Below are 27,712 nucleotides of genomic sequence, written 5' to 3'. Positions count from 1 at the left end.
TTGGCAGAGGTCCGCACAGAGCCCCAGCTCTGGGGCTGGAAGCAATGTTTGGGTCCCGAGGCCCATTCCAGGCCTCCTGCAGCCCCTGTTATGGATCACAAAACATTCAGGGAAAGGGACCAGCAAGCATGCGCTGGGTCCAGGGCTGGAAAAAGTACAGCCTCTTTTCCACCAATGCTTGTAAGCAACTCTAAATCAGCTACGGCCAAGGCTGTGACCCCAAGTCCTCCGGTAAAGCCCAGCACGTGGGTAACCAGGATCTGTGTCATCTGCACTGGGGCTCCGGCTCTGTCAGGTCACCTGGGGCCCCTATCAGGTCCGAGTGGGCTGGTGCTCTTTCAGGGAGCAGTTGGAGACCCTCTGGGTTCCCACCCTCTCCCCCAGGGGCCTCTTCCTCCTGCCCCCCACTCCTGCCTCACTTCCTCAGCATGCTCCTCCATCCTTCACCGCCCGCACACGCCGCTGGGAGTGCAGCTGGATCGCAGGGTTCTCGGGCTCAGAACTGTGCACTCCCCTGCTCTGCAATGCCCATGGCCCCTCAGTGTCCACAGGCCAAGCCCGTCCTCCCGAGCACGTCACTTAAGGCTCATCCTCACTGTGCTCTGAGGGCCGACAGCATGGGGCATCGCTGAGCAGGAAGGAGACATTCCCCAGTGGCCACACAGAGGGCCTCGGGTGACCCAGACTCCTGGGTCCCTGTCCCTGCAGACTGACATCTTCTCTGGAGCCCTGTTCATCCAGATGGCCTTGGGCTGGAACCTTTACCTCTCCACGGTGACCCTGCTGGTGGTGACGGCCGTCTACACCATCACAGGTAGGGCCAAGGGGAGGTCACGTCGGGTGCAGGTGCTGGGAACAGAGACAGGGAGAGGTGGAAAGGGAAGCTCCGGACAGCAGGGGTACAGAGGTCCAGGGAGGGATGGTGTGAAAACTGACCGGGAGAGTGAGAAAGAGAAGCAGGAGGGGGAAAGAGAGAGGCAGGCAAAGATGCAGAATCAGAGGAAAAGATGGAAAGACACAGTGCACCAGAGAAAAGGGGAGTCAGAAAAGGAAGAAACAGGAGGAAGCAGAGCCAGCCCGAGAGAGCCAGGGAAGGAGAGATGCTCGGAGACAGAGAGAAAGATGGACAGCAGGGAACTGGGTGATGAATGGGGGACTGTCACCGGGCCAGAGTCAGCACAGGCTGCTCCAGACAACAGCCACAAGCCTGCCTTCTGTCTCCTCCAGAGCCCCTCACAGGCCTGAATGCCCAAGACGTGGGCTCAGGCAGACTTACTGCTGGCTAAGCTGTGGGGGAGTTTAAATGGGCGCTGGGGTGGGGAGGAAGGAAGGGAGGCCTCCTTGGGGAGCTAATAGTGCAGCCAAGGATGGGACTTGGTGTATCACAAAAGCAGAACAGAGGACAGAAAGAGCAGGACCTGAGGGCCTGTGGCCATGACCAGCCTCACCTGCGGGTGGACTGGAGGAACACGAGGGGCGGGGAAGGCAGAGGCCAGAGGCCACTGGCTGAGGGCTCCGTGTGTTCTTTGGTCTCCCCAGTGTGGCCGAGCACGGGGCGGGCACCCCGAGAGGAAGGCCCCGCTCGTGCTGACGTGCCCTCTCCTTGGGTCCCCAGGGGGCCTCACGGCCGTGATCTACACAGACACTCTGCAGACCGTGATCATGGTCGGGGGAGCCCTGGTCCTCATGTTTCTGGGTAAGGAAGAGGCCTGAGTACATCCCTGCCCCCCTAAACTCCTCTCTGATCCGGCTCTGGCTGTCACATCTGTGGCCTGCAGAGCCATTCCCCACTCCAGGCAGGGCTCCCAGAGAACAGGATTCTCCCTCCACCAAACCAGGGCTCTTGAGCTTGAGCCCCACTGCCCCCTCTCATCCCCATGTTCCATACGAGTTCCAAGCTCAGGAATCCCACACAGGACTGGAATTCTTGGGGGTGGGGGGGTAGGTGACAAGCCCAGTGGGGCCCCTGTTTCATTCACTGAGGTCTCTCCCTGCAGGCTTTCAGGAGGTGGGCTGGTACCCAGGCCTGGAGGAGCGGTACAGGCAGGCCATCCCTAACGTCACAGTCCCCAACACCACCTGTCACCTCCCCCGGCCCGATGCCTTCCACATGCTCCGGGACCCTGTGAGCGGGGACCTCCCCTGGCCAGGCCTCATGTTCGGGCTCACGGTGCTGGCCACGTGGTGTTGGTGCACGGACCAGGTGATGCCCTTATTATGCTTGGCCCAGCTCGCCACCAACCGGGAGGGCCCCTGTGGGTGCCAACGCACAGAGGGCTGGGACTGGGCACAGTCAGCGACCACGCCAGGGCTCGCCAGGGCCGAGCAGAGCCTGAGCCGGCCCAGGTGGCATGCTGCCCCAATGCCTTTTCAGGTCATCGTGCAGAGGTCTCTCTCTGCCAAGAGTCTGTCCCATGCCAAGGGGGGCTCCGTACTGGGGGGCTACCTGAAGATCCTGCCCATGTTCTTTATCGTCATGCCCGGCATGATCAGCCGGGCCCTGTACCCAGGTAAGAGTCAGTCCCACTCTGGGCAATATTGGACCAGAGCAGGGACCACACACACTGTTTCCATTAAGAACACATAGTAAATATGTTAGGTTTTGTGGGTCTGACCTACAGTATGTATCTCATTAGAAGAACCTTGTATCTGAATGTCATTTTAAAGTCCAGCTTTCTGTTTATAAGCGAAAGACAAACTGAGGCACTCATGGTGCTTTGTAAGGATATTTACTTAACGATATTAACTATTTGTTAAAATAAAAGGTCTAAAATATAAAGGAGTCTATCAGGATTTGCAGGGTGGTATGTGGTTGAGAAATTTACCAGATACCAATAAACCATAAGACCCAATATCAGCCTGTCCTTGGACCATCTAGACGCTGGCCCCTGCCAGAATCACCAATGAACATTTGTTTCTATAGGGTCAGAAAGCACATATTGAGCCAACCCGAGAAGGCATGGGATAATTTGGGTCTAACTACCATCACTTCTGCAGATGAGGTGGGCTGCGTGGACCCTGACGTCTGCCAAGCGATCTGCGGGGCCCGTGTGGGATGTTCCAACATCGCCTACCCCAAGCTGGTCATGGCTCTCATGCCCATGGGTAAGTCCATCTCCCTCGCAGCACGCTTCACACCAGCTTTCCAACGAAGTCCAGAACCCACTCTCCAGGATAGACTGATTGCATGAAGGAAGCACATGGATGGGAAGAGAAAATGGGAACATTTACCTCTGCACCCCACTTCCTAATACACACACACACACACACACACCTCCGCACCCCACTTCCTAATACACACACACACACACATGTTTTCACAGGCATCTGTAGGGCACTGCTCTGCCCTGGCTCTGGAGAGGCAGGGCTAAAAGACAGGACTCTGTGCGGTCTCCAGGGTAGAAGGCGTGATACAATGTGACCAGTCTGAGGACACAGAGGGGATGAGGGACCCATAGGAGGCACCTGACCCACTTTGGGGGAATATGAAGGAAGGGTTTCCAGAGGAGAGGAAATAGAGCTTAGTCCCAGGGGACATCTTAGATGGACAAGGGGGAGGGGTGTGGGAAATGTCATTCTGGGGAAGAGGGCCGCATGTACGAAGGCCCAGGGTTGAGAGAGAGCGTGAAACCTGAACTGAAAATTGCCAGTGTGGACTCAGATGCAGCAGGAGTGAAGACCATCTTTGTGGGGAGGACATGGTGGCCACGCCCCACTGTGTAGCATGGCCTTTACTCTGAGGGCAGTGGAGGGTCACGGGGGTTTCAGGCTGGCATGCATGATTAGGGGCTTCCCTAGTAGCTCAGACGATAAAGCATCTGCCTGCAATGCAGGAGACCTGGGTTCAATCCCTGGGTCAGGAAGATCCCATGGAGAAGGAAATGGCAACCCACTCCAGTACTCTTGCCTGGAGAATTCCATGGACAGAGGAGCCTGGCAGGCTATAGTCCATGGAGTTGCAAAGAGTCGGACATGACTGAGTGATTAATACACACACACACGCATGATCAGATGTGTGCTTAGAAGGATCACTCTACATGGAGGGTTCAGCTTAGGTGGAGGCAGGGAGATGATTACTGAGGGATTTCCAGTGGTCCAGGTTGTGATGGTGGCTTGGCTAGGGTCAGTGGCTTTAGGGATAGACAGGAAGGGTTTAGATGATATTTGTGAGACAGAATTGACTCTATGACTGATCGCATTTGAGGGACAAGAAAGACAGAGATCCAAAGAGGGCTCGCAGGTCTTGAGTTTATAGTAATATTGAGACTGGGGACACAGGGGAAAAAAGCAGGTTTATGGAGGAAAGTTGAGTTATTCCCTCCCTCCAGTAGAAACAGTGAAGGTAAAATGAATCAAAGAAATAGTGGAGATGGGATGGAGGCCCAGCTATCATCATAGCTGCTCCATCGAGCAGACGCAGAGGGAAGAAGGTAGAGGAAGAGGTCTGGGATAACTTGGCGGTGTCCGGTTAGAGATCAGAAATTTATCATTAACCAAGAGAAGAAGCAGGGGCCCCAGAGGAGATGCTGTCCTAGATCTGGGACACCTTGAGCCTTCTAGGGAGGCAGGCAGGGGTTGGTTAAATATTTGGACTGAGGGGAAGGAGGACTAAGGTGGATCTGGCCAGAGAGTCTTGTTTCTAGATGCTTCCTCATCAGAATCATACAGACCAGATATCAGCAGGCCCCACCCTCCCTTGTTACAGGTGTAAAACAGGCCCAGAAAGGATCAGGACTGGTCCAAAGATCACACAGCTAGTTACTTGCAGAATCAGGAAAGAAACCCACAGCTTTTGACTATGGGAAACCGTAAGGAGGTTTCTCAAAAAACTAAAAGTAGAACTACCATAAGACCCCACAATTCCACTCCTGGGTATATACTCCAAAAAGCCCAAAAATACTAATTCTAAAAGATATATGCACTCCATTGTTCATAGTAGCACTAGTTATAATTGCCAAGATAAGGAAGTAAGCTAAATGCCCATCAACAGATGAATGGATAAAGATGGCATGCACACACACACAGACACACACAAATGGAATACTACTCAGCCATAAGAAAGAAAAAAGTTTTGCTATTTACAGCACCATGGATTAACTCGGAGGGCATTATACTAAGTGAAATAAGTCAGAGAGAGAAAGACAATATATGGTATATTATCACTTGTATGCGGAATCTAAAAAAAACAAACTAGTGAATATAACAAAAAAGAAGCAGATTCATAGATACAGATAAGGAACAAGTGGTTCCTGGGAACAAGGAACCCTGGGGTGGAGAAGTAAAAGATGGAAATTACCGGGGATTCTCCAGGCAAGAGCACTGGAGTGGGTTGCCACTTCCTTCTCCAATGCATGAAAGTGAAAAGTGAAAGTGAAGTCGCTCAGTCGTGTCCGACCCTTTGCGACCCCATGGACTGCAGCCTACCAGGCTCCTCCGTCCATGGGATTTTCTAGGCGAGAGTACTGGAGGGGGGTGCCACTACCTTCTCTGTACTGGGTATAGATAGGCTCAAAGATGCATTGTACAACACAGGGAATATGACCAATATTTTTTAGTAACTGTAAAAAGGAAAGTAACCTTCAAAGTTTGCATTACAAATTAAAATAAATAAAATAAAAACATTTATAAAGCTCAGAGCTTTCTGCTGCCCAGGCTGGGGCTTTAGCCTGGCACCATAGTGTCCATGATAAAGGTACAAAACACTGAAAAAAAAAAACTCAATAATTAATAATCACCCTTCTCCCAACCAGGGCCCACTAACCAAGTGTCTACAGGTTTAAAATCCAGACTGAGATGGCCAAGCTGACAAGAACCTTAAAGGTCACCTGCTCCCACATCCTTTAACATGCAGATGAGGAAACTGAGGTTCAGGGAGGGCAGATGACTTGGCCATGGCCACAGAGGAAGGCAGAGGCAGAGGGTGGCTGGGACCAGCCTCTAGTTCTGTGAGTTTCCTGGGTTCCTGGATGGGCACCTCATCCAACACCTCCACCACACCTTCCCCTCCTCTGAGCTCCTGACTCTGCTGGATGCTGGCAGCCTCTATAGCTCCTGGCAGATCGGCCTTCACGGGCCAGCTGTCCACAGACACCTCATCTCTCCCCAGGTCTGCGGGGCCTGATGATCGCGGTGATCATGGCCGCCCTCATGAGCTCACTCACCTCCATCTTCAACAGCAGCAGCACCCTGTTCGCCATTGACGTGTGGCAGCGCTTCCGCAGGAATGCAACAGAACAGGAGCTGATGGTGGTGGGCAGGTGCACGGGCCCATCCTTCCTGGGTCCTCTCCCCGTAGGCAGACATCTCTCCCCCTCTGCTCCCTGCCCTGGGTGACCCCAAGGAGATGTGGCTGTGTCTGGGCCCTGCCCCGGCAGTCAGAGCACCTGGGTCCTGTGCCACCTTTCTCTCTGACATCAGGGAAGTTCTTCTCCCACTCTGGACCATTCTCCTCCCTCCAAATAAGGAAGGAAAAAAAGTCTCTTCCCTGCCTGCCTGTTCAGTTTTATCTTGGAACTGATCAAGATCAATGAGATCAATGAGATCAACTGATCAATGAGAGAAGCTGACAAAGCATTTAATCAATGAAAGATGAACTGTATTGATGAGAAGGAGTTAGCAAGCAGCTCACCCCCAGTGTCTTCCAGACCAGCTCTGGCTGTCACCCCAGGATACCAGAAAGACTATTCATTCACTCCAACAGACTCACTCTCAGCAGGCATCTTGCATCAAACTTTTCTGCTGGGGACGCAGGGTTGATTTATATGGTCCTGCCCTGAGGATGCACACAGTTTAAGAGAAAGGCAGAAACACAGGTAATGCAGTGAGGGACGTGGGTGAATGGAGATGTTCATAGAAAGTTTGTATCCAAAGGATGCAGAGCTTTGAACACTCAGCTGAAAATTTTGAACCTTATCGCACAGGTATTCATTTTATGCTTTTCAAGACATAACTTGGTGGCTATTTTTACTTTTTCTCTCTAGGTTGGGGATTTATAGTTTACATAAAGTTAAGAGAACCTTTCCGAAATCTTCGCTTCATAATTTAAGGTTCCATAACTCAAGTTTCTGAATGTTCATTCTCCCTTTTGGTAGATGGTACTTGAGTTTAGATAACTTACTCTTGTCCATCTCCTTACCTTTGCCCTCACTGTTTCTTCCATCATGATGCCTTCTGCCCATGGCTGCCTAAGGGACCCCTAATGCCCACTCATCTGTGCACCCCCAGCTCTACGCCCAGGGACTGATCATTGAAGGATCTGAGTACAGGACAGATTGTACAAACGGGAGGAGGATGAGAGCGAAGTGAACGGCAGGGAGGTCATTAGGTAGCTGCTGCTCTACTGGGGCCAGAAAGAGAGAGAATGGGAGGGAAAGATGAGGAGAGGCAGAATCCTTTGATCTCTGCCCACCTGCCAAATTTACAGCAATTAGTGGGGATTGGGCGCCATCTCCTGGCAATATGCATTATTGCACCCAACACACCCAAGAACAGTTTTTCAACCAGAGGCCCTTTACTGAGGTGGATGATGAAGGGGAAAGGTATGGATTTCTTCCCGAAAACAGATAGATGGTCCACGTACCCCCTTCAAGGGATCTAAAGTTTAAGTTCTAGAGTTTTATTTGGATTCTATAATTCTAATGTTCTGGGATTTTACAAATATAAATGTCTGTAACCTTTGCATCTGGGATGCTGGCCTTCCATCAGTCTCTGATTGAGCGAGCATGCCTTCCTCTCCTCTCTCCCTTCCTGGTCCCCACTCACCCCCTCTGTGCAGCCTGAGCACCCCTCACAGAGCCCTGTGCCCTCCTGCAGAGCGTTTGTGGTGTTCCTGGTCGTCATCAGCATCCTCTGGATCCCCATCATCCAAAGCTCCAATAGCGGGCAGCTCTTCGACTATATCCAGTCTGTCACCAGCTACCTGGCCCCGCCCATCACTGCCCTCTTCCTGCTGGCCATCTTCTGCAAGAGGGTCACAGAGCCTGTGAGTACAGCCGCACATCTGTCTCTCCCAGAACATCAGAGGGTCAGGAGAGCTACTCGGTCCATGACCTGACTGCCATCTCCAGCCTTCCAACTCCCCATCCATAGTAACAGGTCAAGATTTATTCATTCACTCAACAAATATTCATCCCATTATGGAGGCTCTGGGGATGCAATGGTTTGCAAAGTTCATGTCTGCCACCACTGGGCCAGAGGGAGGAGAGATGATTCAACGTGTGGTAATAGCAAAGTAGGATGGCTTCCCAGGTGGTGCTAGCAGTAAGGAATCCGCCTGCCAATGCAGGAGATGAAAGAGACGCAGATTCAGTCCCTGGGTCAGGAAGATTCTCTGACGTAGGAAATGGCAACCTGCTCCAGTATTCTTGCCTGGAAAATTCCATGAACAGAAGAGCCTGGAGGGCTACAGCCCATGGGGCCACAAAGAGCCAGCCACAACTGAGAAATAAAAACATATACACAAATAGGATGGCTGCTATGGGAGCAAAAAGCAGGAGCACCTAACCTATGGGATGCCTGGGAGGGGGTCACAAAGGGACATCTGAGCTGAGATCTGAAGGGTTAATGGGAGAGGAAAGAGTGCTCCAGACAGAAGGGTCAGTGTGTGTAATAGCCCACGGGGACAGGAAGATCTCTAACACTGTAAGGTTCTACATGTCAGCAAATTAACAGCAGAGAGGATGATGAAGCCAAGTGGAGCTTACAGGGGTGCACATGTGGCATTCATGAAGCTGCTCTGAAATCTAACAGATGCCGGGAGGTGCCAGGAGGGTCACCTTGGTCACTCCCTGGGAGAGCCTGGAAAAGAGAGCCCAGATCCATTGGCTGTACCTTGGGGGAGGTGAGGAACGCTGTGAACATGACTGCACAGGGCCACGTGAGAGCCCAGGGCCACGATGAAGGAGACCACAGAGGCCCCTCCTCAGTGCGGACGCTGAGCCAGGCCTCTGCTGGGTCTACTGTTTGCAGAGCTCAAGGCCCCCTGCTGATAACCAGCGTGCACACCAGGACTCAGTTGAGTTCTGGAGGTTTCTATTCATTCCAGAATTTTTGAAACTGGGCCAGCATCTCATATTTTGAAAATAAAAGCCTTCTCACCCTTATACCTGGGAAACAGGTGTAATTTAGGGTCCAACAGTGCTACAGAGATGATATGAAATTGAGCTTTTCTTTAAAAAAGGAAGTGCTCTAATTCTGATTTATGATGACAGGAATTTGGGGAGGAAGATCCTGGTTTTCCCCGCTGATTACAAAGATTCCATTCTAGTTGAACATTAAACATCTATCCTTAGTACTTAGTCATTTGCTTATCGCTGCTCGTGAGTGAGGTCGAGTCACTGTTCTGGTCATTGTTCCACCGTGGAGCCTGGTCTGTCTGGTTCTGGAGGCCATGTCCTTTCCAGTACATCACTCCGCCTGCCTTTAGGATAAGACAGCCCCTCAGCATTCACTCAGGCAGGCTTGCACACGCTGTGACAACCCGTGGCTTTTAGCTTTCGAGGCTCTCCCACCTGGATCCCACCCCTGGCGTGCCCTCTTTCCACAGGGAGCCTTCTGGGGCCTCCTGTTTGGCCTGGTGGTGGGGCTTCTACGCATGATCCTGGAGTTCTGCTACCCAGCCCCCGCCTGCGGGGAGGAGGACCACAGGCCGGCAGTGCTCAAGGACTTCCACTACCTCTACTTCGCACTCCTCCTCTGCGCGCTCACGGCCATCGTCATCGTCACGGTCAGCCTCTGCACAGCTCCCATCCCCGAGGAAAAGGCAAGTGGAGTGCTTGCAGTGAGGGCCCCGTGCTCCCCTTCCCCAGTGCCTGGAATCTCACCACTGACCTTCACTCTACTGGGTTGTGGTCACGGATGTCTTGGGGATGGTGAGCTCCTTGTGCTGTTAATTCCCAAGTGAAAAGTAATTCATTCAATTGGAAAATTACTCAGTGGGCACCTACTCTGGGCCCGGCCCTGTCCTGGGCTTACAAAGATGAACAGTCCCTGCCAGCCACTGTCCATGGGAAGTGGGGGGCGGGGGGAGGAGGAAAGGAAGACTTCATCACCACCAACAGTTACTCTACTAAGAGAAAGCACAGAAGGACCGAGCTCAAAGGGAGCGGTGGAGAGTAGGAGAGGCAGGCACCCCGGGGAAGGGGAAGGGTGCTCTGACAAGGTCACTTGGAGTTGGACCTTGAAGAAACTGGTCTATGAAAAAAGAAACAATCTAGCAGAGTAAGAGCTCAGCCTGAAACCCTCAGAGCTCCCATGCTGATGGATTTACCAGTCCTCAGACAGGGATGCTCTGGCTTCTGAAACTTTGTAAGAGGGCACTAGTTCGCTCAGGCTGCCATAAAGAAGTACAACATACTGAGTGGCTTCAACGATAGAAATTATTTCCCCGCAGGTCTGCAGGCCAGACGTCAAGGGATCGGCAGGGTTATTTCCTCCGAGGCTTCTCCCCTTGGCTCATAGATGGCCGTGGTCCCTCTTCATGTGGGCTTTCCCCTGTGTCTGCCGGCGTCCTGATCTCCTTTCTAAGGACACCAGTCACATTGGATTGGAGTTCACTCATCAGACCTCATTTAACCTTAATCATGTCTTTAAAGAGGGGCTTCCCAGGCGGTGCTAGTGGTAAAGAACCCACCTGCCAGTGCAAGAGACCTAAGGGGCGTGGGTTCAGTCCCTGGGTCGGAAAACCCCCAGAAGGAGGGCATGGCAACCCACTCCAGTATTCTTGCCTGGAGAATCCCATGGACAGAGGAGCCTGATGGACTACAGTCCACGGGGTCACAAAGGGTCAGACACAATTGGAAGGACTTGGCACACACCTCTTTAAAGAACCTCTCTCCAAATACAGCTACGCTGTGAAGTAGGGGGTGATTAAGACTTCAGCATGTGAATTTGGGGGGAACAGTATTCTGCCCGTAACAGAGCCCATGTCAAAAGTTGGTCCCTGAAACACTGGGTGGAAATAACATATAGCACTCCTTACCTTTAGAGTTGGCAAAACAATTTATACCTTTGGTGTAATGAAATCCTACAAACAAGCGGCATCTTCACAGATGAGCCAAGAGGTTGACTTCCCCAGGGGACTCACTCCAGAAATGATCTGCGCCCGCTCCTTGATCCTGCAGCTTCCCCATTGTCTGCTGTCTCATTCTGCACCGAAATCCTTCCCAGTGAAAACTCTCCTCCCTGGCTCCTGGCTCCTCCAGATACGGTTGTCTCCCTCTCTGAGCCTCAGCAGCAAGCTTCGTGGAGAATGGTCTCCATCCGCAGCCTCCACTTCCCTCTCATTTGCTTCCCATCCCGCTGCTGGAGTCCCACTGCCCTCTGACGCCGCTCACACCAAGATGCCCAACAACCTTGTAACTAAAAGTCAAGGCCACTTCTCCATCCTCACCTTCGGTGGATTCTGAGAAGAGCCAGCTACTCCTGCCCACGTGCTGCATCCTGGAGACCTCTCTTCTGCTCATTGTAGTTTTTTCCTGCCAGCTGACTGCCCCGCTGCCATCCTCATGGGGTTTTCCTCCTGCTCCTTAAGTATTGTTGTTCCTTGTGTGAGCTGTCATTTCCTCTCTCCCCTGCCTGCTTCCTCAGTCCTCACAGCCTGCAGAGCTCAGTCCTCAACCGTGACACTGCCCCCTCCTGGGACCTCTGGCTGCTCCTTTTTTCTTGTTTCACTTGCACAGCTGGCTCTAGGCTGGATCCCATCAGTTCACTCCAGGAGATCTTTCTAAAGCCTAGAACTCAACCTCTTTCCTCTGCCTCTGTCTTCCGTGACTCTCCACTGCCGGCCAGTTTCATTTGGGGTCAGCTCCCCCACCCGACCGCAGAAGTCACTATGTGGGGCATGAAGGAAAGTTACATGGCTCAAAATAGCCTGGAGTTAAAACTTTCCTCTGGGTCCTCCCCACCATTCTACGCAAAACAAAGAACTCTCTCACCTGAAGGGAAAAAAAAAAAAAAAGGATATTAAGGTTGATTAAGACCAGTTCCCAGCCAGTCCAGCCTCTGGCCGATCTCCAGAATTCCTTGCCCCAGCCATTTAAGAGATAACTACTCGGAATAACTTTGGAAAAGAACAGGCCCCCTTAAGACAGTAGATTTCCACATATATGCCTATATATACTTACTCTTTTCTTGGGTAAGTGCAGTAGCTCACTCATCTGACTGCTGCCCCTTCTCGCCTCATTAAAGATGATCTGTTCCTGTAAAGTGCAGGTCTATTTCCAAACTTCGCCTTCTCTAACTCCCTTACCCTACAGGGCGCGTCTGCCTGTCCCCAGTCTTGCTTCTCCTTGTCTGTGAGCTCAGGGGCCCAGCCTGATCTGCTGAGATTTTGGCCCCTGGCAGGAGGCCTGCATGGAGCAGGTGTAAGGAGTTCAGGTTTTCAAAGGACGGGTGAGTCGGGGCTCAGAGCCCGGCCTCCTCCAGCCGCGAGCGCCTTCCTTGTTCTCCACGAGGCTCTGCCGGCCTCCCAGAACGGGGTCCTCTCTTCTTACAGCCCGACTGCCCTCCAAAGGCACCTGAGCTGAGACTGTCTGCTTTCCCTCCAGCTGGCTCGCCTGACCTGGTGGACACGGAACCGCCCCCGCTCTGAGCTGGAGAAGCAGGCCCCCGAGAGCACAGCGGGGACGGCGGAGGTGGCCTCTGCCGAGGGCCCCGCAGGAGCCGGAGGAGCAGAGGACCCCAGCCAGGGCCCGGAGCAGCCTGGAGGTAGGCTGAGGGAATACGGGGGCGGAGGGAAGCGATGGAGACAGACACCGGGTCATGGTTCCCCGAAGACCCCATTTGGGGGTTCATTGGGGATGGGGTCCCTAAGGGAATCCTCAAAATATCACCCTTCCCCCTTCCCAGATGACTGTTGATATTAAATGAGTAAGGCAGATGGGAGCCGAAATATTTCCCTCATTACTGAGAAAGTGCAGGTGTAGGATTTGGTTTATGTCGCAGGGCAGTGTGCTTCCTAATGCTGAGCCACTGGGTCCTCGGGCGCTCTGAACTGGGATGAGCGGCATTACCCTCACCCCCCAACACGCCGCCCCCGGAGATGCATCCACGATACAACAGTCAGGGGTTTCAGCGCGATGCCCTAGCTTGCACCCAGGCTAGGCTGGCCGCCCCGCCTGCCCCTGGCCCGCCCACGCGCCTGTCCCCTCTCCTGGGTTTCTCACCATCCCTCTCCCGGCCCTGCTCTCTCATCACCCCCTTCTCCCACCTGCGCTCTGCCGCTCCCCTGCCTCCGTCCCCTCTGACTCCCGTCCCTCAGCCCCACGCAGGTCCTGGGGACAGCGGCTCTGGCGCTGGCTTTGCGGGCTCCCGGGGGCCCCGGAGCAAGCGCTGAGTCCCGCCGAGAAGGCCGCCCTGGAGCAGAAACTGACCAGCATCGCGGAGGAGCCGCTCTGGAGGAGCGTCTGCAACATGAACGCCGTGGTCCTGCTGGCCGTCAATGTCTTCCTCTGGGGCTATTTTGCGTGACTCCGCACGCCTGGCTTCGGCCCAGGCAGGTTCAACACCGCCAGGCCTGGCCGGCTGCAGACAGGCTGTCCCCCCGCCTCGCTGTCCACACGGAACCCTCAGAGGCCGAGACTGCAGCCGGCCCCGACGAGTACCCTGTCCAGGCTGCACCCTGAGGAGTGGAGCCCGAGGCCCAGAGAGGGCGCTTGGTCTGCTCGGGACACACGGCGGCACTCGCACGGGGTCTCCGACTCCAGCTCTCTCCACCCCAGAACCTTTCACTCCTACCTCAAAAACGGCTTTCCCGCCTCTGGTGAGTCTGTTCAGGAGCTTTTACTCTACATGTGTCTTGAGGTCACAAAAGTGATAAAGAGAAAGAGTGGCAAGAAAGTTGCAAAAAATCCTCCGGTGTCTTTGCTCACCCTTACCCTTTCCTTATCCACCTTCTCTCCCCTTTACTCTCTGGCTCCCAATCCCCACTCATCTATTTCTAGCTGGAACCTCCCCAGGAGGCCCTTATACTCTCATTGGCAGCTCTGTCGACTGGAAGGAGTGAAGGGCCAGGTGGAGGGTAAGCAAGGCGGCAGCTGGCACTGGGACAGGGAGCTCTTCTTGGCACACTCAGATCTCCCGGTTCCTACTCTCACATCCAAACATGCACCAGGTCTCCAGCCCTTGAGGGACTTGGAGGCCGGCTGGAGAGACAGGGCTTGCTGGAGACAAGAGAGATGAAGACCTGGAGAGACAGAGCTTGTTGGAGACAAGAGAGATGAAGACCGGCTGCTTGGTGCTATGAGTAAGCCTGGCAGAGGGGCAGTGAAGACCACCTAGGAGCCTCTGCAGCTGCACCTCTGCCCTCTCCCTCTGCCTGCCAGGCATCCAACTACCCTGGAAAACACCCTGACCTCGCCTGGGTGTCCCTCTTCCAGGAAGCTGCCTGATGCCCACAACTGGATCAAAGTCCCATTCCTGTTCCCATACCTTCTGGACCTGCTTCTGTGACAGTGCTGATCACAGTACTGTGAGATTTGCCTCCCAGACCAGACAGCACTCCAAGGGGCGGGGACCAAGTGACTTTGTACCCAGAAAGTAACAGGGGTTGCATTAGTAATAGTAAATGTTGAATTGGTAATTCTACAAAGTCCTGGATGGGTGGTGAGCTGGGGAGCTGGGGGTGGGGAAGAGTCTACTTCAGTTGGAGTTTACACTGAGTCTCAGATGTCTAGAATGAAACCACAGTCCTGTCCCATTGCCGAAGACACCCATGAGAATGTCCCTTCCTTCTTTCGTCTTCATCTAGGCTGTCCCTACTCTCATGGAATCCATTTTAATGCTAACTTTGATCACTTTATGTTAATCACTCATCATAATTGAATACAAATAAAATTCTTGTTTTGAGGGCTTCAATACCTCTGAGTATATGACTACCTCTTGTAATGCTGCCTCTACATTTCTGTGCCCATCAACCGTTTCCCGTTCTGTGTCACCTCCCATGTCTATGCTATCCTTACTGTTCATCAGGACCCTTTCTGGGCACTCAGCTGTTTCCCCTAATTTCCCTCAAACCATCTACATAAGGCATTTATGTGCTACCGATTATACTGAAGGTTTGGGGACGGGAAGCGCTGTAAGCTACAGAAGCACAATTTAAAATTAAATACCGAACATCCCCATTTCTCAGAGCTCCTCTTCAGCCTGCTCTGAGAACTTCCCCGTGGGTCTCACCAAGTCCAGCCTCCTGCTACTCGCTGTGGTCCCCAGATTCCTCTCCCAGCAGCTTCTCTCACGTATTCCTCTCCTCTTTTCTCTTTCGAGGACCTCTTCCTCAGTTCCCCCTGCCTTTGTTATACTGAGTCTCATCTGGACTCCAGACCTATGTGCTTTAACCCATAGATTCATGAGCACACTGTTAACTGTGGTCAGACAGCAGGAAGGGTGGTCTTTCTCCTCTATCTTCTGTGTCTGGTTAATTCCTACTTATTGCTCACATCTCAACATGAAAGTCACGTCGCTCCAAAGGGAAGTTATGTCATCCCAGTCACCATCTCAGCTTGGCCACCTGCATCCCAGAGCAGGTGAGTCCCCAGTATCCAGCATGTAGTCTCATGGTTCCAACTTTACCTTTAAAGAGAGTGTCAGAGTAACATTTGCATAATTACTACATTTACACTTATCTCGTCCCCTAGATTGCAAAGTCCCCATCACCTAGGAAGTTCCTTGGTCCATGTTGGGTGCTAAAAAAATGTAAGTAAAAGAATGAATGAATGAATGAATGAATGAATGAGTGAGTGAAAGAGCATCCTTACCAGAGGAAATCAAATATTCAAAATAGAGGTGGGGAAAATCATGACATAATTAGGAAATGAAAAGTAGTTTAAAATGTCTGAATTGGAGGGAGAACTGGGCAGGACTGCCACTACTCCACATGGCTTCTTCTGTGCTGCAAGCAAGCAAAAGGCACCCTTCCTTCTTGTATCTGAGACTCCTCACCAGGGCTCACAGGTGTGGCCAGAGCCCAAGCTGCATCATCTCTGCACCCACATGGCCCTTGGCCTGGTGCATTTGTGCAGGACCCCCACACATCTAGGAGTAGCAGCCCCACAATGTTGGGGAGTGGTTGGGGAGGTAAATGGGGGTTAGTACAGGGAGGAGGAGCCCTGCTGAACTTGGGACTTCATCATACCTGGATTATTGCACCAGTCAGAATGCTGCTATCTCTTCTCAGTCTCTCCTCCTCTGACTCACCCTGTGCATGATGGTGAGAGTGACATTTGTAAAATGTAAATCTTGAGTCATTTACCTGCTTAAGATTCTTTGCAGACAGTGTTTCCTAGCTGGCATGAGGCTTTACCAAAACTGCCAGGAATAGTCCTGAGTTCAGTGCTTTGGCCCCTTTCTCCACCCGAGCCAAAGAAAGTAGGGAATTGGAAGCCTGACCTTCTGAATTAAATCCCAGCTATGCCACTTGCCAACTACATGATATTGGGAAAGTTGCTAATCTCAGTCTTCATTTTAATTGCAGCTACTTCATTGAGTTTTTGAAAGTTTTAAATGAGTTAATTCACATAAATTACTTAAAACAGAGCCTGGAGCAAAATTAAAGTCAATAAACAGTAGCTATTATTACTACTACTAGTAGCAAGTGCGACGAAGGCAGGACATGTTGTTGGAGCAAAGCAAGATAGCAATTAATTCTGCCTGAGGAATCGGGTCTGTAGGATGAATAGGAGTTTTTCTAGTAGTTCATACAAGATAGAGGGATGGTATGCACAAAGTTGGTAACATGCAAAAGTGCATGGTAGGTTCTGTAAAATAAGGATAATGTTTATTCATTTGCAAATACCAACCTGTACATTTAATTTCCCCTTATAAATCATGTTTGTTTCAGCCTCTCACCTCTAAGGCAGTTGAAGTTTATTGGCCACGGCAGGAGGGAATGAGCATTTGGCCGCTGCAGCAGGGGATGTCACTGCCCCACACATATCCCCTATGCATGATTGCTGGGTGACTCCCACTGAAAGACGGCAACTCTGCCGGACTTCCTCCAGCTGCAGAAGAATACTCGGCCCTCTCCATAGAACAGGCTGGAAGTGCTGGGGAATTAACCACCCTTCAGCCAATGAGAAACAAGAATTGGTGGGTCACTGTGGACCCACAGGTTCCTTGACCCCCTCCAGTGGGACAGCTCCAAGGCTTGTTCTAAACCACCTCCTGAGGCTCTCAGGGGGATTGAGCCCCAGTTGCTCACACAGTTAAGGTGCTTATTACAACATCCTGAAGAGCTGCCTTTCCTTCCCTGTCTTATTTCACCACCCCCTGCTCTGTTTCCCGGAATCACCTCCTAAATTAACTGCTTGCCCTTGGTTTCCCGCTCTATTTCCGAGGAGGTCAAACTAAGAGAGTGTTAGGGATTGAAGGTCCTCACGTCCTGGCTTAATTTTGCTACTTGCTTTGGGATGCTCCATACCTCAGCTTTTTCATCTTTAATGAGGAAGGTACAAGGGTTTGAATTCACTGAGATGAAATCTTGGGAGCCTTCTAATGCTGACACTGTACGCTTCTAATTTGATTTCACAGTGGTCTCCTCGGGGCGGGGAGGGCGGGGGAGCAGAGGGGTGAGCGGTAGTGGAGAGCATCCAGGGAAAGCAAGTCACGTACCTTCACTTGAATACAAACAGCACAAAGAGAAAAACTGACACGTAGTTTTCAGAGAACTGAAATGTGATTGCCATGAGCAATAATAACACTAAGAAGCAGCTTTGGATGGTAAAAGGAAGATGTTTAAAAACAAGTAGGTGTTCTAAAAAATACCGTGAAGAAGCTATTCTTTGAGTGATTTGCAATAGAGTTTAGGTCCCAAAAGCACTCAATATGTGAGACTCTTAACTATGTCCCTGGGTGTGAGAGTTCACATTAGTTAGAAAGGGGTGGGAATTGCCATAAGCCCAGCAAAACAGTGTCAGTTTTTCATTAACCTAGAGCGAGCATCTCTCTCTAGACTTCCAGCCCTAAGAGTAAGATGACTGTAATTTCTCCTTTTTTACAGAGTGATAAGTTGGGAGAACTTTAAAGTTTATCATATAAATATAAATCCTAGAGGCTTAAACTGAGGTAAATACAGTTTACTTTCATATTTCAAGATTAAATCTCAGCTTTCACCAGGACTCACAAAGTAGAAATATCAGACTTTTTACTGTGATCTTACATAAACTTTACAACTTTCACTTAAAGAGGAAAGGAAAAGCACCATTATATCTTCCCCTGAATAGAATGCAAAAGCCTGGGTCCATCTCTTAGTATAGTTCATATGTAAAGTTCAGAATAATATACGTCCAGATGGGAAGGAACCTCAGAAGTCAGCCAGCTTAGCCCTCCCACCCTCTTCAGTCACGGTCAGAGTATCTCAGACAGCCTCCCTGACAGGCAAGTTCAGCCAGCATCCGCTTCAGTCAGTTCAGTCGCTCAGTTGTGTTGGACTCTGCGACCCCATGGACTGCAGCATGCCAGGCTTCCCTGTCCATCACCAACTCCTGAGCTTGCTCAAATTCACGTCCATCGAGTTGGTGATGCCACTAGCATCTGCTTGCACACCCCCAATAAAGAGAAACTGACTACCCCCTGAGCCCCTGAAAACAGAGCAACCATCGTCAGATGACACCGATGATAAGCAAGTCCTTTCTTTTGCTGCCTAAACTTTACATCCCCGAATTTCCACCATTTACACCATGCATGTCACATAATTTGTGACAGCGTCACAAAAATCATCTATGTTAAAATCACCCCACCACTCCCACTATTTGTGGTCTATTCTTAAAGAAACAATTCACAAAACTGGGAATATCCTGTAAAACTTCACACTTATCTGGGACGGGCAGTACACAAGGAGTAACGCACGCTTACTCAATTGCTTCAGTCGTCTCTTTTCGACCCCACGGACTGTAGGTCATAGGTCACCAGGCTTCTCTGTCCATGGGATTAATCCCAGCAAGAATACTGGAGTGGGTTGCCATTTTCTCCTCCAGGGGATCTTCCCAACCCAGGGATCAAAGCTGCATCTCCTGTATTGGCAGGTGGATTCTTTACCACTTGAGCCACCTGGGAAGCCCCACATACAGACTAATAAAATAGGTCATTTTCCAAAGGGGGGAAAAAAAAAAACCCTCACAACTATTGATAAGAAAGTGCTTTTAGGAAAGAGCACTTTCATATCAATCATCTCTTTTGGTTCTCAATCCCACTCTGGGATGTTGAATCATTTACAAATGAAGAAGCAACTGGGAAAGGTGAAGTGATGTTGCTGAGGCCTGACACTCAGTAGCTGTGCTGGCCTTTGAACCCGGAATTCTGCCCCCCACCTTCAGGCCTCTCCCCCTTTCAATACTCACGTATACAGCATTCTTTGGGAATGCGACTCTGGGTTCTGGGCACGTGGAATAAATGGGCAAAATATCTTCAGACCCAACAGAGGTCAATCTATTCATAACAATAAGGCAGGCAAGTAAGTAAGTTACTGCAGTCCATTGCAATAGGACAGAGATTAGAGGTAGGAACAAAATACTTCAGGAAAATAGAGAAGAGAGTAACAAATTCTTGGTAGAGTGGGTGGGAAGGGATTCACAGACTTGGATTTTGAAGGGTGAATAGAAATTTCCATGTGGAAAATGGAATGAATCCTATTTCCAAGCAGAAGAAACAGCACAAAGCTAGACAAACAGGGAAAAGGGTAAGGTGTGCTTGGGAGTAAACTGAGGTACTTAGTGTGGCTGAAGCATCCGGCGTGTAGGAGAATAAAGCAGATCAGCTAGGAGAATTAGACAGATGTCATCCTAAGGACATGAATGTCATTATGAATTGGGTGCAGTGATGTAGCCAAAAACGGACAGGGTCGGGGGGGAGAGCGGGATTCCCAGGTGGCTTAGCAGTAAAGAGTCCAGCTGCTAATGCAGGAGATGAAGTTTCGATCCCTGGGTCAGGAAGATTCCCTGGAGGAGGAAATGGCAATCCACTCCAGTATTTTTGCCTGGGAAAATCCCAAGGACAGTGGCATCTAGCAGGTTACACTCCATGGGGTCACAAAGAGTCAGACAAGACTGAGTGACTGAGCATGCATGGAGGGTGAATGAATAAAGGCAATGAATATATCCGGGGAGCCTCTTTTGTTTTAGAAAGAACATTATCAACACAGAAAGAGAACACAGAAAGGGAATAAAGGATCAGAAGCTGTTGAGGGAGGGAAATTTATGAGGTGAGTGCAGTATTATTGAAAATAATAAGGATGAATGGACAAAAATAATATGCTGTATACACACCCTGGAACACTATTAAGCCATAAAAAGGTATGGAATTCTGATGTATGCGGTAATGTGGATAGACCTTGAAAACATTATGCTTAGTGACATAAGCCAGACAGAGAAGGAAGACAAAGATGATTCCACTTATACTAAGTACATAGAAGAAGCAAATTCAGAGGCACAATGTAAAATACAGGCTACAGGGTTGGGGGAGAGGCAGGAATGGGGAGCTATTACTGATGAGTACAGAGTTTATGTTGGGGAAGATGAAAAAGTCTGGGCATAGATAGTGCGATGGGTACACAGGATGAGAATGTATAGAATGCCACTGAATTGTACACTTACACATGGTTAAACTCAGGTTAAAAATTTTACAGTTAAAACAATAAGGGTTGGTGGTTGTATAGAAATATCCTGAAGCAAATATAATAAAATGATGGGTTTAGATCTGAGCCCACTGATGCTGAGGTATCTGTGGGATGACCCACTAGGACTGCCAAAGAACTTTTTTTGTATCTGTGGGTCTGGAGCTTGGTGGAGGGATCAGGGCTTAAAACATCCTTCAAATTCTTGCCTGGGAAAAATGGAACCTGCCTCATAGAACTACTATCGGAACTGTGCTTCTGTGTTGGGGGTAGGGATGCTGCCCAGTGGTGTAAAATAATTGAGGACAGTGAGTTACTTGAAACTTTTATTTTGTGGGTACAGTGAAGAAAGGGAGTGGGTGGGGCCTCTCTCTGTCCAGTCAGGCTTCTGGGAACTGGTTGGTTCACGTATGTTATAACAGACCATGGAGGTGGAGGGGGAGACAAGGACAGGGTTTATCGCCCAGCTGCTGGCGGTTCCTGGGGAAGGCAGCCCCAGCCAGCAGGGATGACCTCTGCTACAGACCACCCTGCCTGGAGTCCCACCCTTCTGAGGGCAGCCTGTACCCTGTGACTAATAAGTATAAAGTCCCAGACATTTCAGCCATGTCAGCCTAACATGAAACAACTCTGATGGGTCCTTTTGTTCCAGAGCCCCCACCCAGTGGGGTGGGCCAAAGCTGCTAGCACATCTACATCACAACTTAACCATCCCTCCCATCCACTAGGGTGCTCCCTCACAAACATTCTGCATGCTAAACTGCAGACTCTGAGTCTGAACCTCACCTGTGACAAAGGACTAAACAGCTACCAGCTTTTTTGGCTTTACCTGGAGTAGTCATCCCAAACTGTGCTGACTGGACCCCTTAAGGCAGTCCCAAACTCTGGATTCTCCATGTGGACTGGTGAGTAGCTAATGGCTATTTTCTGTTTTATGAGACAGAGTGTTAACAGGTTTCAATTAATCCACTTGGACAACTAACAAAAAGACTACGTGTTCAGCAAATAATTCCATCCTGGCTACCCCAAAGCCCTCCTATAACAAAAGTCATTAAACCTTAATGTGTTTTATTTTCTTTCCTGCAGCCCTGAAGTGTTTGCTGACATTTGAAGCCTGGCAATAATCATTGTCCCCCAGCCATGTTTCTGAATCTTCAGGCAAATTCTTGGCTGTCCCATTTTCTGAGTCAGATGTTCTAATCAACTAATTCATTCTAAACAGCCTTGCTTCTGGATATAAAGAAGGAAGAAAAAAATAAACCTCTTTAAACTTTAGAGTCACAAAACTGCACTAGAAAAAGTCCCCAGTGGAATCACTGGATGGTCACAGATTACAGATTTTATTGATAAAAATCAATATAGTTGAGATGTTTATGCATTTGGCATAAATCAAATGAACCAAGATTGAAGACAAAAAAAATTGCTCATTCAAAACCTCTTAGAGGGATTTGTTTTGGTTTTGCTTTGGTCTTCAGCTGCTTTTTCACAGTACATTTTAAAGCCCAGTAAACTAAGAAAAGCACATTTTTCATTGTATTTAAAGTAATCTCAGGAGCATATAAATTGATTAACTAGGACATAGGTATATAAACCTTTATAAATAAGAGATTTCAAATAGACTCATTCTTTAAAATTGTATCTGCCTGATTAACAGTAGCAAATGTTTATTGAGCACTGATAATGTGCATATATAACTGTTATATATGTATTGTCTTGTTTAATCTTCCAACCCACCTGAGACAGGTAGAGCCTGTAGGCATAAGGTGAATGATACCATCTGCAGTTGTGCAACATGGCAGCCTGAGGATAGGTTCATCTTCTCTTTTTCTGATGAGGGAGGGAGGTGTGGAGGCACACAATGATTCAGCACCTTGCCACAAACTCACACAATTGATGCATGACACAGATAGGACTCAAACCAGGCTGATTTAACTAAACCAGGGCTGTTACATTACACTGTACCTTGTCCTCTGCTGTAAGATACAAGAGCTCATTGTAGCAAGAAACAGTGTCATCTCTGTTATAACTTCCTCTGTGTTCTAGCGGTCCCCTTTGCCTTCACTGTCCTTTCGCACATCTCTTCCTCCCCAAACCCCATGCATCCATTAAGGTCCACAGAAAATGTCTGTAAAAATCTCCCTGGACCCCTTCTTCCTGTAGTAGAGTTAGCCACACCCTCTCTTTGTCCCCAGAGTACTCTGTACCTGAATATTTTCTAGTTTTCCAAGACAGAGTGGTAACAGCATTCAAAAACATTTAATGAAAGCACCTGTAGTACTTATAGCAGTTATCTTATTCCTTGAGACACAGAAGGAGCATTTTCTCTTGCCTTTTTGCCTACCTGCCATCCCTCATCTCTTATTTTTTTTTTTTTTTTTTACTCTTCTTTTAGACTCTACCTTCATAACCGGACTTGTTTATACTTACTATAGTATCTTCTGTATTGAAAGGTTACCACCTGTTTGTCCCTTTCTCCTTAGGACTCTAAATTTCTCAAGAGCGATGATGAAGTTTCATTCACTTCTGAATCCTCTTTCCTTGGTACCTGACACTCCCCAACTGACTGCTCAATAAAATCCAAAGAAATCTCTCTCTGGCCAACTAAATTTGTCTACTGGATGTGGAATTCCATGTCTTAGTTCAAGGAGAGAAAAGCTCTTATCAACTGTATCAACCTATAGGATATAATTCAAAATGTATTTATTGAAATTAAGGTCAAATGTTAATGAAGGAATAAAAAATTTAATTGGCCCATTTCAAAATAGCTGCACAGAATATACAAAGCCCTACATTCTAACTCTTTGATTTGTATTGGAATTGAAGAAAGGTTTCTATTTCAGAAAGAAAACACTGTGAGTTTTATAAATGTAAATAAAATGTACCGTCATGTCTGCACTGGGTTAATGATAATTCTTGCATCATAGGCTGTGTGATACAATAGTTTAAAACATATATTTGAATCCATCTGAGGGTGGAAGCTGTATGATATAGCAAATCATCATACAAGGAACTTCAATGTAGCCTAAATGCACTTATGCTTCTCTCATATTAAAATTTATGTGAAAATTTATTAGAACATTAGGCCAAAGTAATTTTATCCTTAGATGTCCAGCTGGATTTGGACAGAGTGTTAACATTTACACTAACCTCTATACACTATGGACACAGCAAGTTCATCCACCTAGACAGAGCAAGAAGAAAAAAGAACTCTTCGTGATAGTCAACGTTGATGACACAAAATCAGTACCTCAAAGCTCCCCAACAGGACATTTTCATTCTTGCTTTATACAATCACATCAAACTAGTAATCTCGTCCCCAAGCCCACTCTACATCATAAACATAAAATGAGGAGGAAAAGAAATTCTGCAATAATGAGATGAATGGTCAACAAAGGAAGGACTAATACCAAGGCAGCATAAATGCTAAAGACTAAACAAAAGTCATATTAGGGTGGAGGCAGTGCTTGCTGGCACAAATGGGTCTCCTCCACCTTCACAGCCCTGCGTTTATGTTGGCCGATATGTTGGTTGAACTACTGATGTTCAGACTGGGAAGCCAAAATCATCAAGAATGCATTGAAATATATCCGGGATCCTTTTTTTTTTCCTTCCCCTAAATAAAAGGAGGTTAGGAAATATGTGAAAAATTTAGATGTCCCTGTCAATTAGAAGAATGTTATAAAGTACAACAGAACTACTTGAAAAATTCAGATATTCAGAACCCATTCATTAGGGTTCAAGGAATAGAGGTTTCCACTTCAAGGACTTGACTCAGTGGAGAATGTAAAGCCTGTCCTGACTAGTAGTTTTCTTTAAAGGCAGAGCAAACTTTTAAATGCTATCAGATCCAATCCCTTTCTCAATTCAGACTCAACTTGATATGTCACTGCTTTTTAAATTAGTTCATCTCTGACTATAGGTATACCTAACACCAGTCATCTCAAAAACCACCTACCTGGTGTGGACAATCCTGCAAACAGACTTTCAGATGGGAGCAGGATGGTGTATGGCTGAAAAGTAATCTGATTTTTATGCTTCCTTTCCCCTTCCCTCCCTCTTCACATTTAGTTTAAAAATCAATACTAGAGACCTGCAGTTTATATAATACGTGCTATTGCCAAGTAGCACCGAGAGTGCCTTTCTTCTTTTTATTGGAGTATAATTGCTCCACAATGTGGTGTAGGTTCTTCCGTACAGCAAAGCGAATCAGTTATAAGTACCCCATACACATACATCCCCTCCCTCTCAGGCCTCCCTCCAACACGGAGGCCTTTACAGAGCACCGAGCTGAGCTCCCTATGCTCTGAGCAGCGTCCCACTAGCGATCCATTTTACACGTGGCAGTGCATACATGTCAACCCTAATCTCCCAATTTGTCCCACTCTCCACTCCCCCCCCCCATGTCCATGTGCCCATTCTCTATGTCTGCATGTCTATTCATGCCCTGCAAATAGGTCCACATGTATCATTTTTCTAGATTCGACATATACGTTAATTTACAATTAATGTATATTTTTGATTTTTCCCTTTCTGACATTTCACTCTGTATGACAGACTCTAGGTCCATCCACATCTCTACAAATGACCCACAGCAAACAATTTTCAATGGCAAAAAGCACCAATAGTATCTTAATTATAATTATTCACATCTGGCCAGACTTCAGATCTCACTGGACACTTTCTCTTTTCAATCTTACAAACATTAGGAACTCAAGGCTACATCCTTTATCATCATGTATAACATAACACCTCAAAGAATCATTCAGTGTTTCCAGTTTGCTAGTTTACCTTCTGACAAGTTTTCTGAGAGAGATGGGAGTGAAATTAACTTGCATTATATGCAAGATGCTGCCCACACAAATGCCAGAAAGGGAAGCAAATTGAACAGCCAGACCATATGGCGTGAGCTGACAGCATAAAGAAACTAGTTCTGCATGAGCAACAAGGAACATCTTGAAGTGTACAAGACATATGTGTTTTAGGAAGAAGGCTGAAGTGTTTCATAATAAAAACAGGACAAAGTGAACCATGAGTGCTGAAAAAAGTTTTAATTAAAATTGGGTTTTTAGCCTTCAATGTGAATATACAATATGCTTCACAGATGGATTTTTATATTTAAATCTTATCCAAACCAAAAAGTAAGTGAGAAAAATAAAGCTTCTGGAAATGACACAAGAGGCTAAAATGTATGTAAACAATAGAGAATTCTGGTACAAACAAACAAGAAAGGAAGAACAATCCTTCTGTCACCCATTTTCTGCTTGCACACTGCATAAGTAGATCATACACCCCACCTTTGGTGCAAACACGTTTCTCTCTGGTTTAAATATATAACAGAAGCTCAGACTTGGGAGACAACCAAAGTGTGCAACCACAGAGCAATGATCAAACCAACCCGCAGTGTACCAGTGCATATTAGAGAGCCATTAAAATACACTGACGCATCACTTCAGAAAAATGAAGAAATGCGTATGTTTACCGTTAAAATAGGGAGGTAAAAAATTTGTTTTCAAAAACATATAGACTGTAGAAATGCATAGAATATTGCCGTAAAATGTACAAAATATTACAAGTTATCTCATTTTTACTTTCATATGAGTGCTTTATAAGTCTTCCAATTTTTATGTATCTTTTTAAAATCAGAAAATAATTAACATTTGAAAAGTCCAATTGAAAATACTTCTAGAAATATTTTCCTAGAAAAACTGATGTAAAACAATGACTCTAGGTTTATCAGAAAATGTTCTTTTATTAATCTTTGATGTCTGACTTGTGGACCTTCTCTACATAGTTCTGCTCTGGGTCCAAGACAGGAAGGAATTATCCCTAAGATTCCCTGGCTATGGGCAAACAATGAATGAAACAGACATTTAGCAGATGAGGACATGAAAATTATGCTCTTTGTGTACACAGGGCCAATGGCTATACTTTTATACCTTTTCCTTGAAAAAAAAAGTCTAAACCAAACATAAAAAGCTATCTAAAGCTCTTCCCAATGCATTTAAACAGCTTGACTTTAAGCTGGAAAATCTCTGGCAATGATTTTAGTGTTTGAAAGTATCTTAATGCCAGGAATTACTCTTCTATACAAAATATTTAATTTTTAAAGTTCAGCTGGGGTTTGAGCTTTATGTGCGATCTTTAAGATGGATCAAAAGTAAATTCAGGAATAGCATTTCTTATGAGGTTCTCTGAAGGTTTCATTTCAAAGCCATATTTATTTATTGTCAATGCTCCTTCCCTATGTGAAACTCTAGCTCCAGGCAACCAATCAACTTGCGATTCACAAACACACTTTGCAAACACTTACTTCCACACCTCTATCATTGTTCAATTTTTTTCCACTTAAAAGTACTTTTCTCTTTTCCCACCTATTCTAATCAACCCATGCTGCTGACTGGACTCATGTCCCTCCTCTGTATTCATGGAGCCTTTTCAGACAAATGACTAGTTCTCTCCATGTTTTGAACCTTTACTACTCAGACTCTTCAGCAATTATAGATTCTTATCTCTTACTAGATATTTAATACTTCCTACAAGAATAAATTAAAAAGCAAAGATATCACTTTGCTGACAAAGGTCCATATAGTCAAAGCTATGGTTTTTCTAGTAGTCATGTATGGATGTGAGAGTTGGACCATAAAGAAGGCTGAGCACTAAAGAACTAATGCGTTTGATATAAGGTGCTGGAGGAGACTCTTGAGAGTCCCTTGGACTGCAAGGAGATCAAAAGTCAATTGTAAAGGAAACCAACCCTGAATATTTATTGGAAGAACTGATGCTGAAGCTGAAGTTCCAATCTTTTGGGCTGCCTGATGTGAAGAGTCAACTCTTTGGAGAAGACCCTGATGCTAGAAAAGACTGACAAACTTGATGGGCATGAATCTGAGCAAACTCGGGAAGATAGTGAAGGACAGGGAAGCCTGGTGTGCTTCAGTCCATGGGATCAGACATGACTTAGTGACTGAATGACAACAAGAAGTATAAATACTTACTACAAGTATTTATGTCATCTGCTACATTAGACTGAAAATTCAATGAGAACATTTATGACGTCTTTTTTATATTATCCAAAGTGTTTTGACATGCAAATGTTCAATAAATATGCAG

At 47.7% G+C, this 27,712-nt stretch overlaps 1 protein-coding gene across 3 annotated transcripts in view; it reads left to right on the top strand.

The window, feature by feature from the left end:
* Positions 1 to 13,762, top strand: part of SLC5A9 (solute carrier family 5 member 9) — a 28,352-nt gene extending 14,590 nt beyond the window's left edge. For 2 of the 3 annotated variants that reach the window (XM_043878293.1, XM_043878295.1), the window contains exons 6-15: positions 709 to 814; positions 1,616 to 1,696; positions 1,998 to 2,203; positions 2,375 to 2,510; positions 2,998 to 3,105; positions 6,107 to 6,257; positions 7,813 to 7,981; positions 9,545 to 9,760; positions 12,546 to 12,705; positions 13,259 to 13,762. In XM_043878293.1, coding sequence (XP_043734228.1) covers positions 709 to 814; positions 1,616 to 1,696; positions 1,998 to 2,203; positions 2,375 to 2,510; positions 2,998 to 3,105; positions 6,107 to 6,257; positions 7,813 to 7,981; positions 9,545 to 9,760; positions 12,546 to 12,705; positions 13,259 to 13,467 — 1,542 coding nt within the window. In that variant the 3' untranslated portion in view covers positions 13,468 to 13,762. The other variant, XM_043878294.1, reaches the window with a different exon arrangement.
* The last annotated feature ends 13,950 nt before the right edge of the window (positions 13,763 to 27,712 follow it).

Source organism: Cervus elaphus, chromosome 20 (assembly GCF_910594005.1).
Source record: "Cervus elaphus chromosome 20, mCerEla1.1, whole genome shotgun sequence".
Taxonomy (NCBI): Eukaryota; Metazoa; Chordata; class Mammalia; order Artiodactyla; family Cervidae; genus Cervus; species Cervus elaphus.
This window is presented reverse-complemented; position numbering and strand designations above follow the sequence as displayed.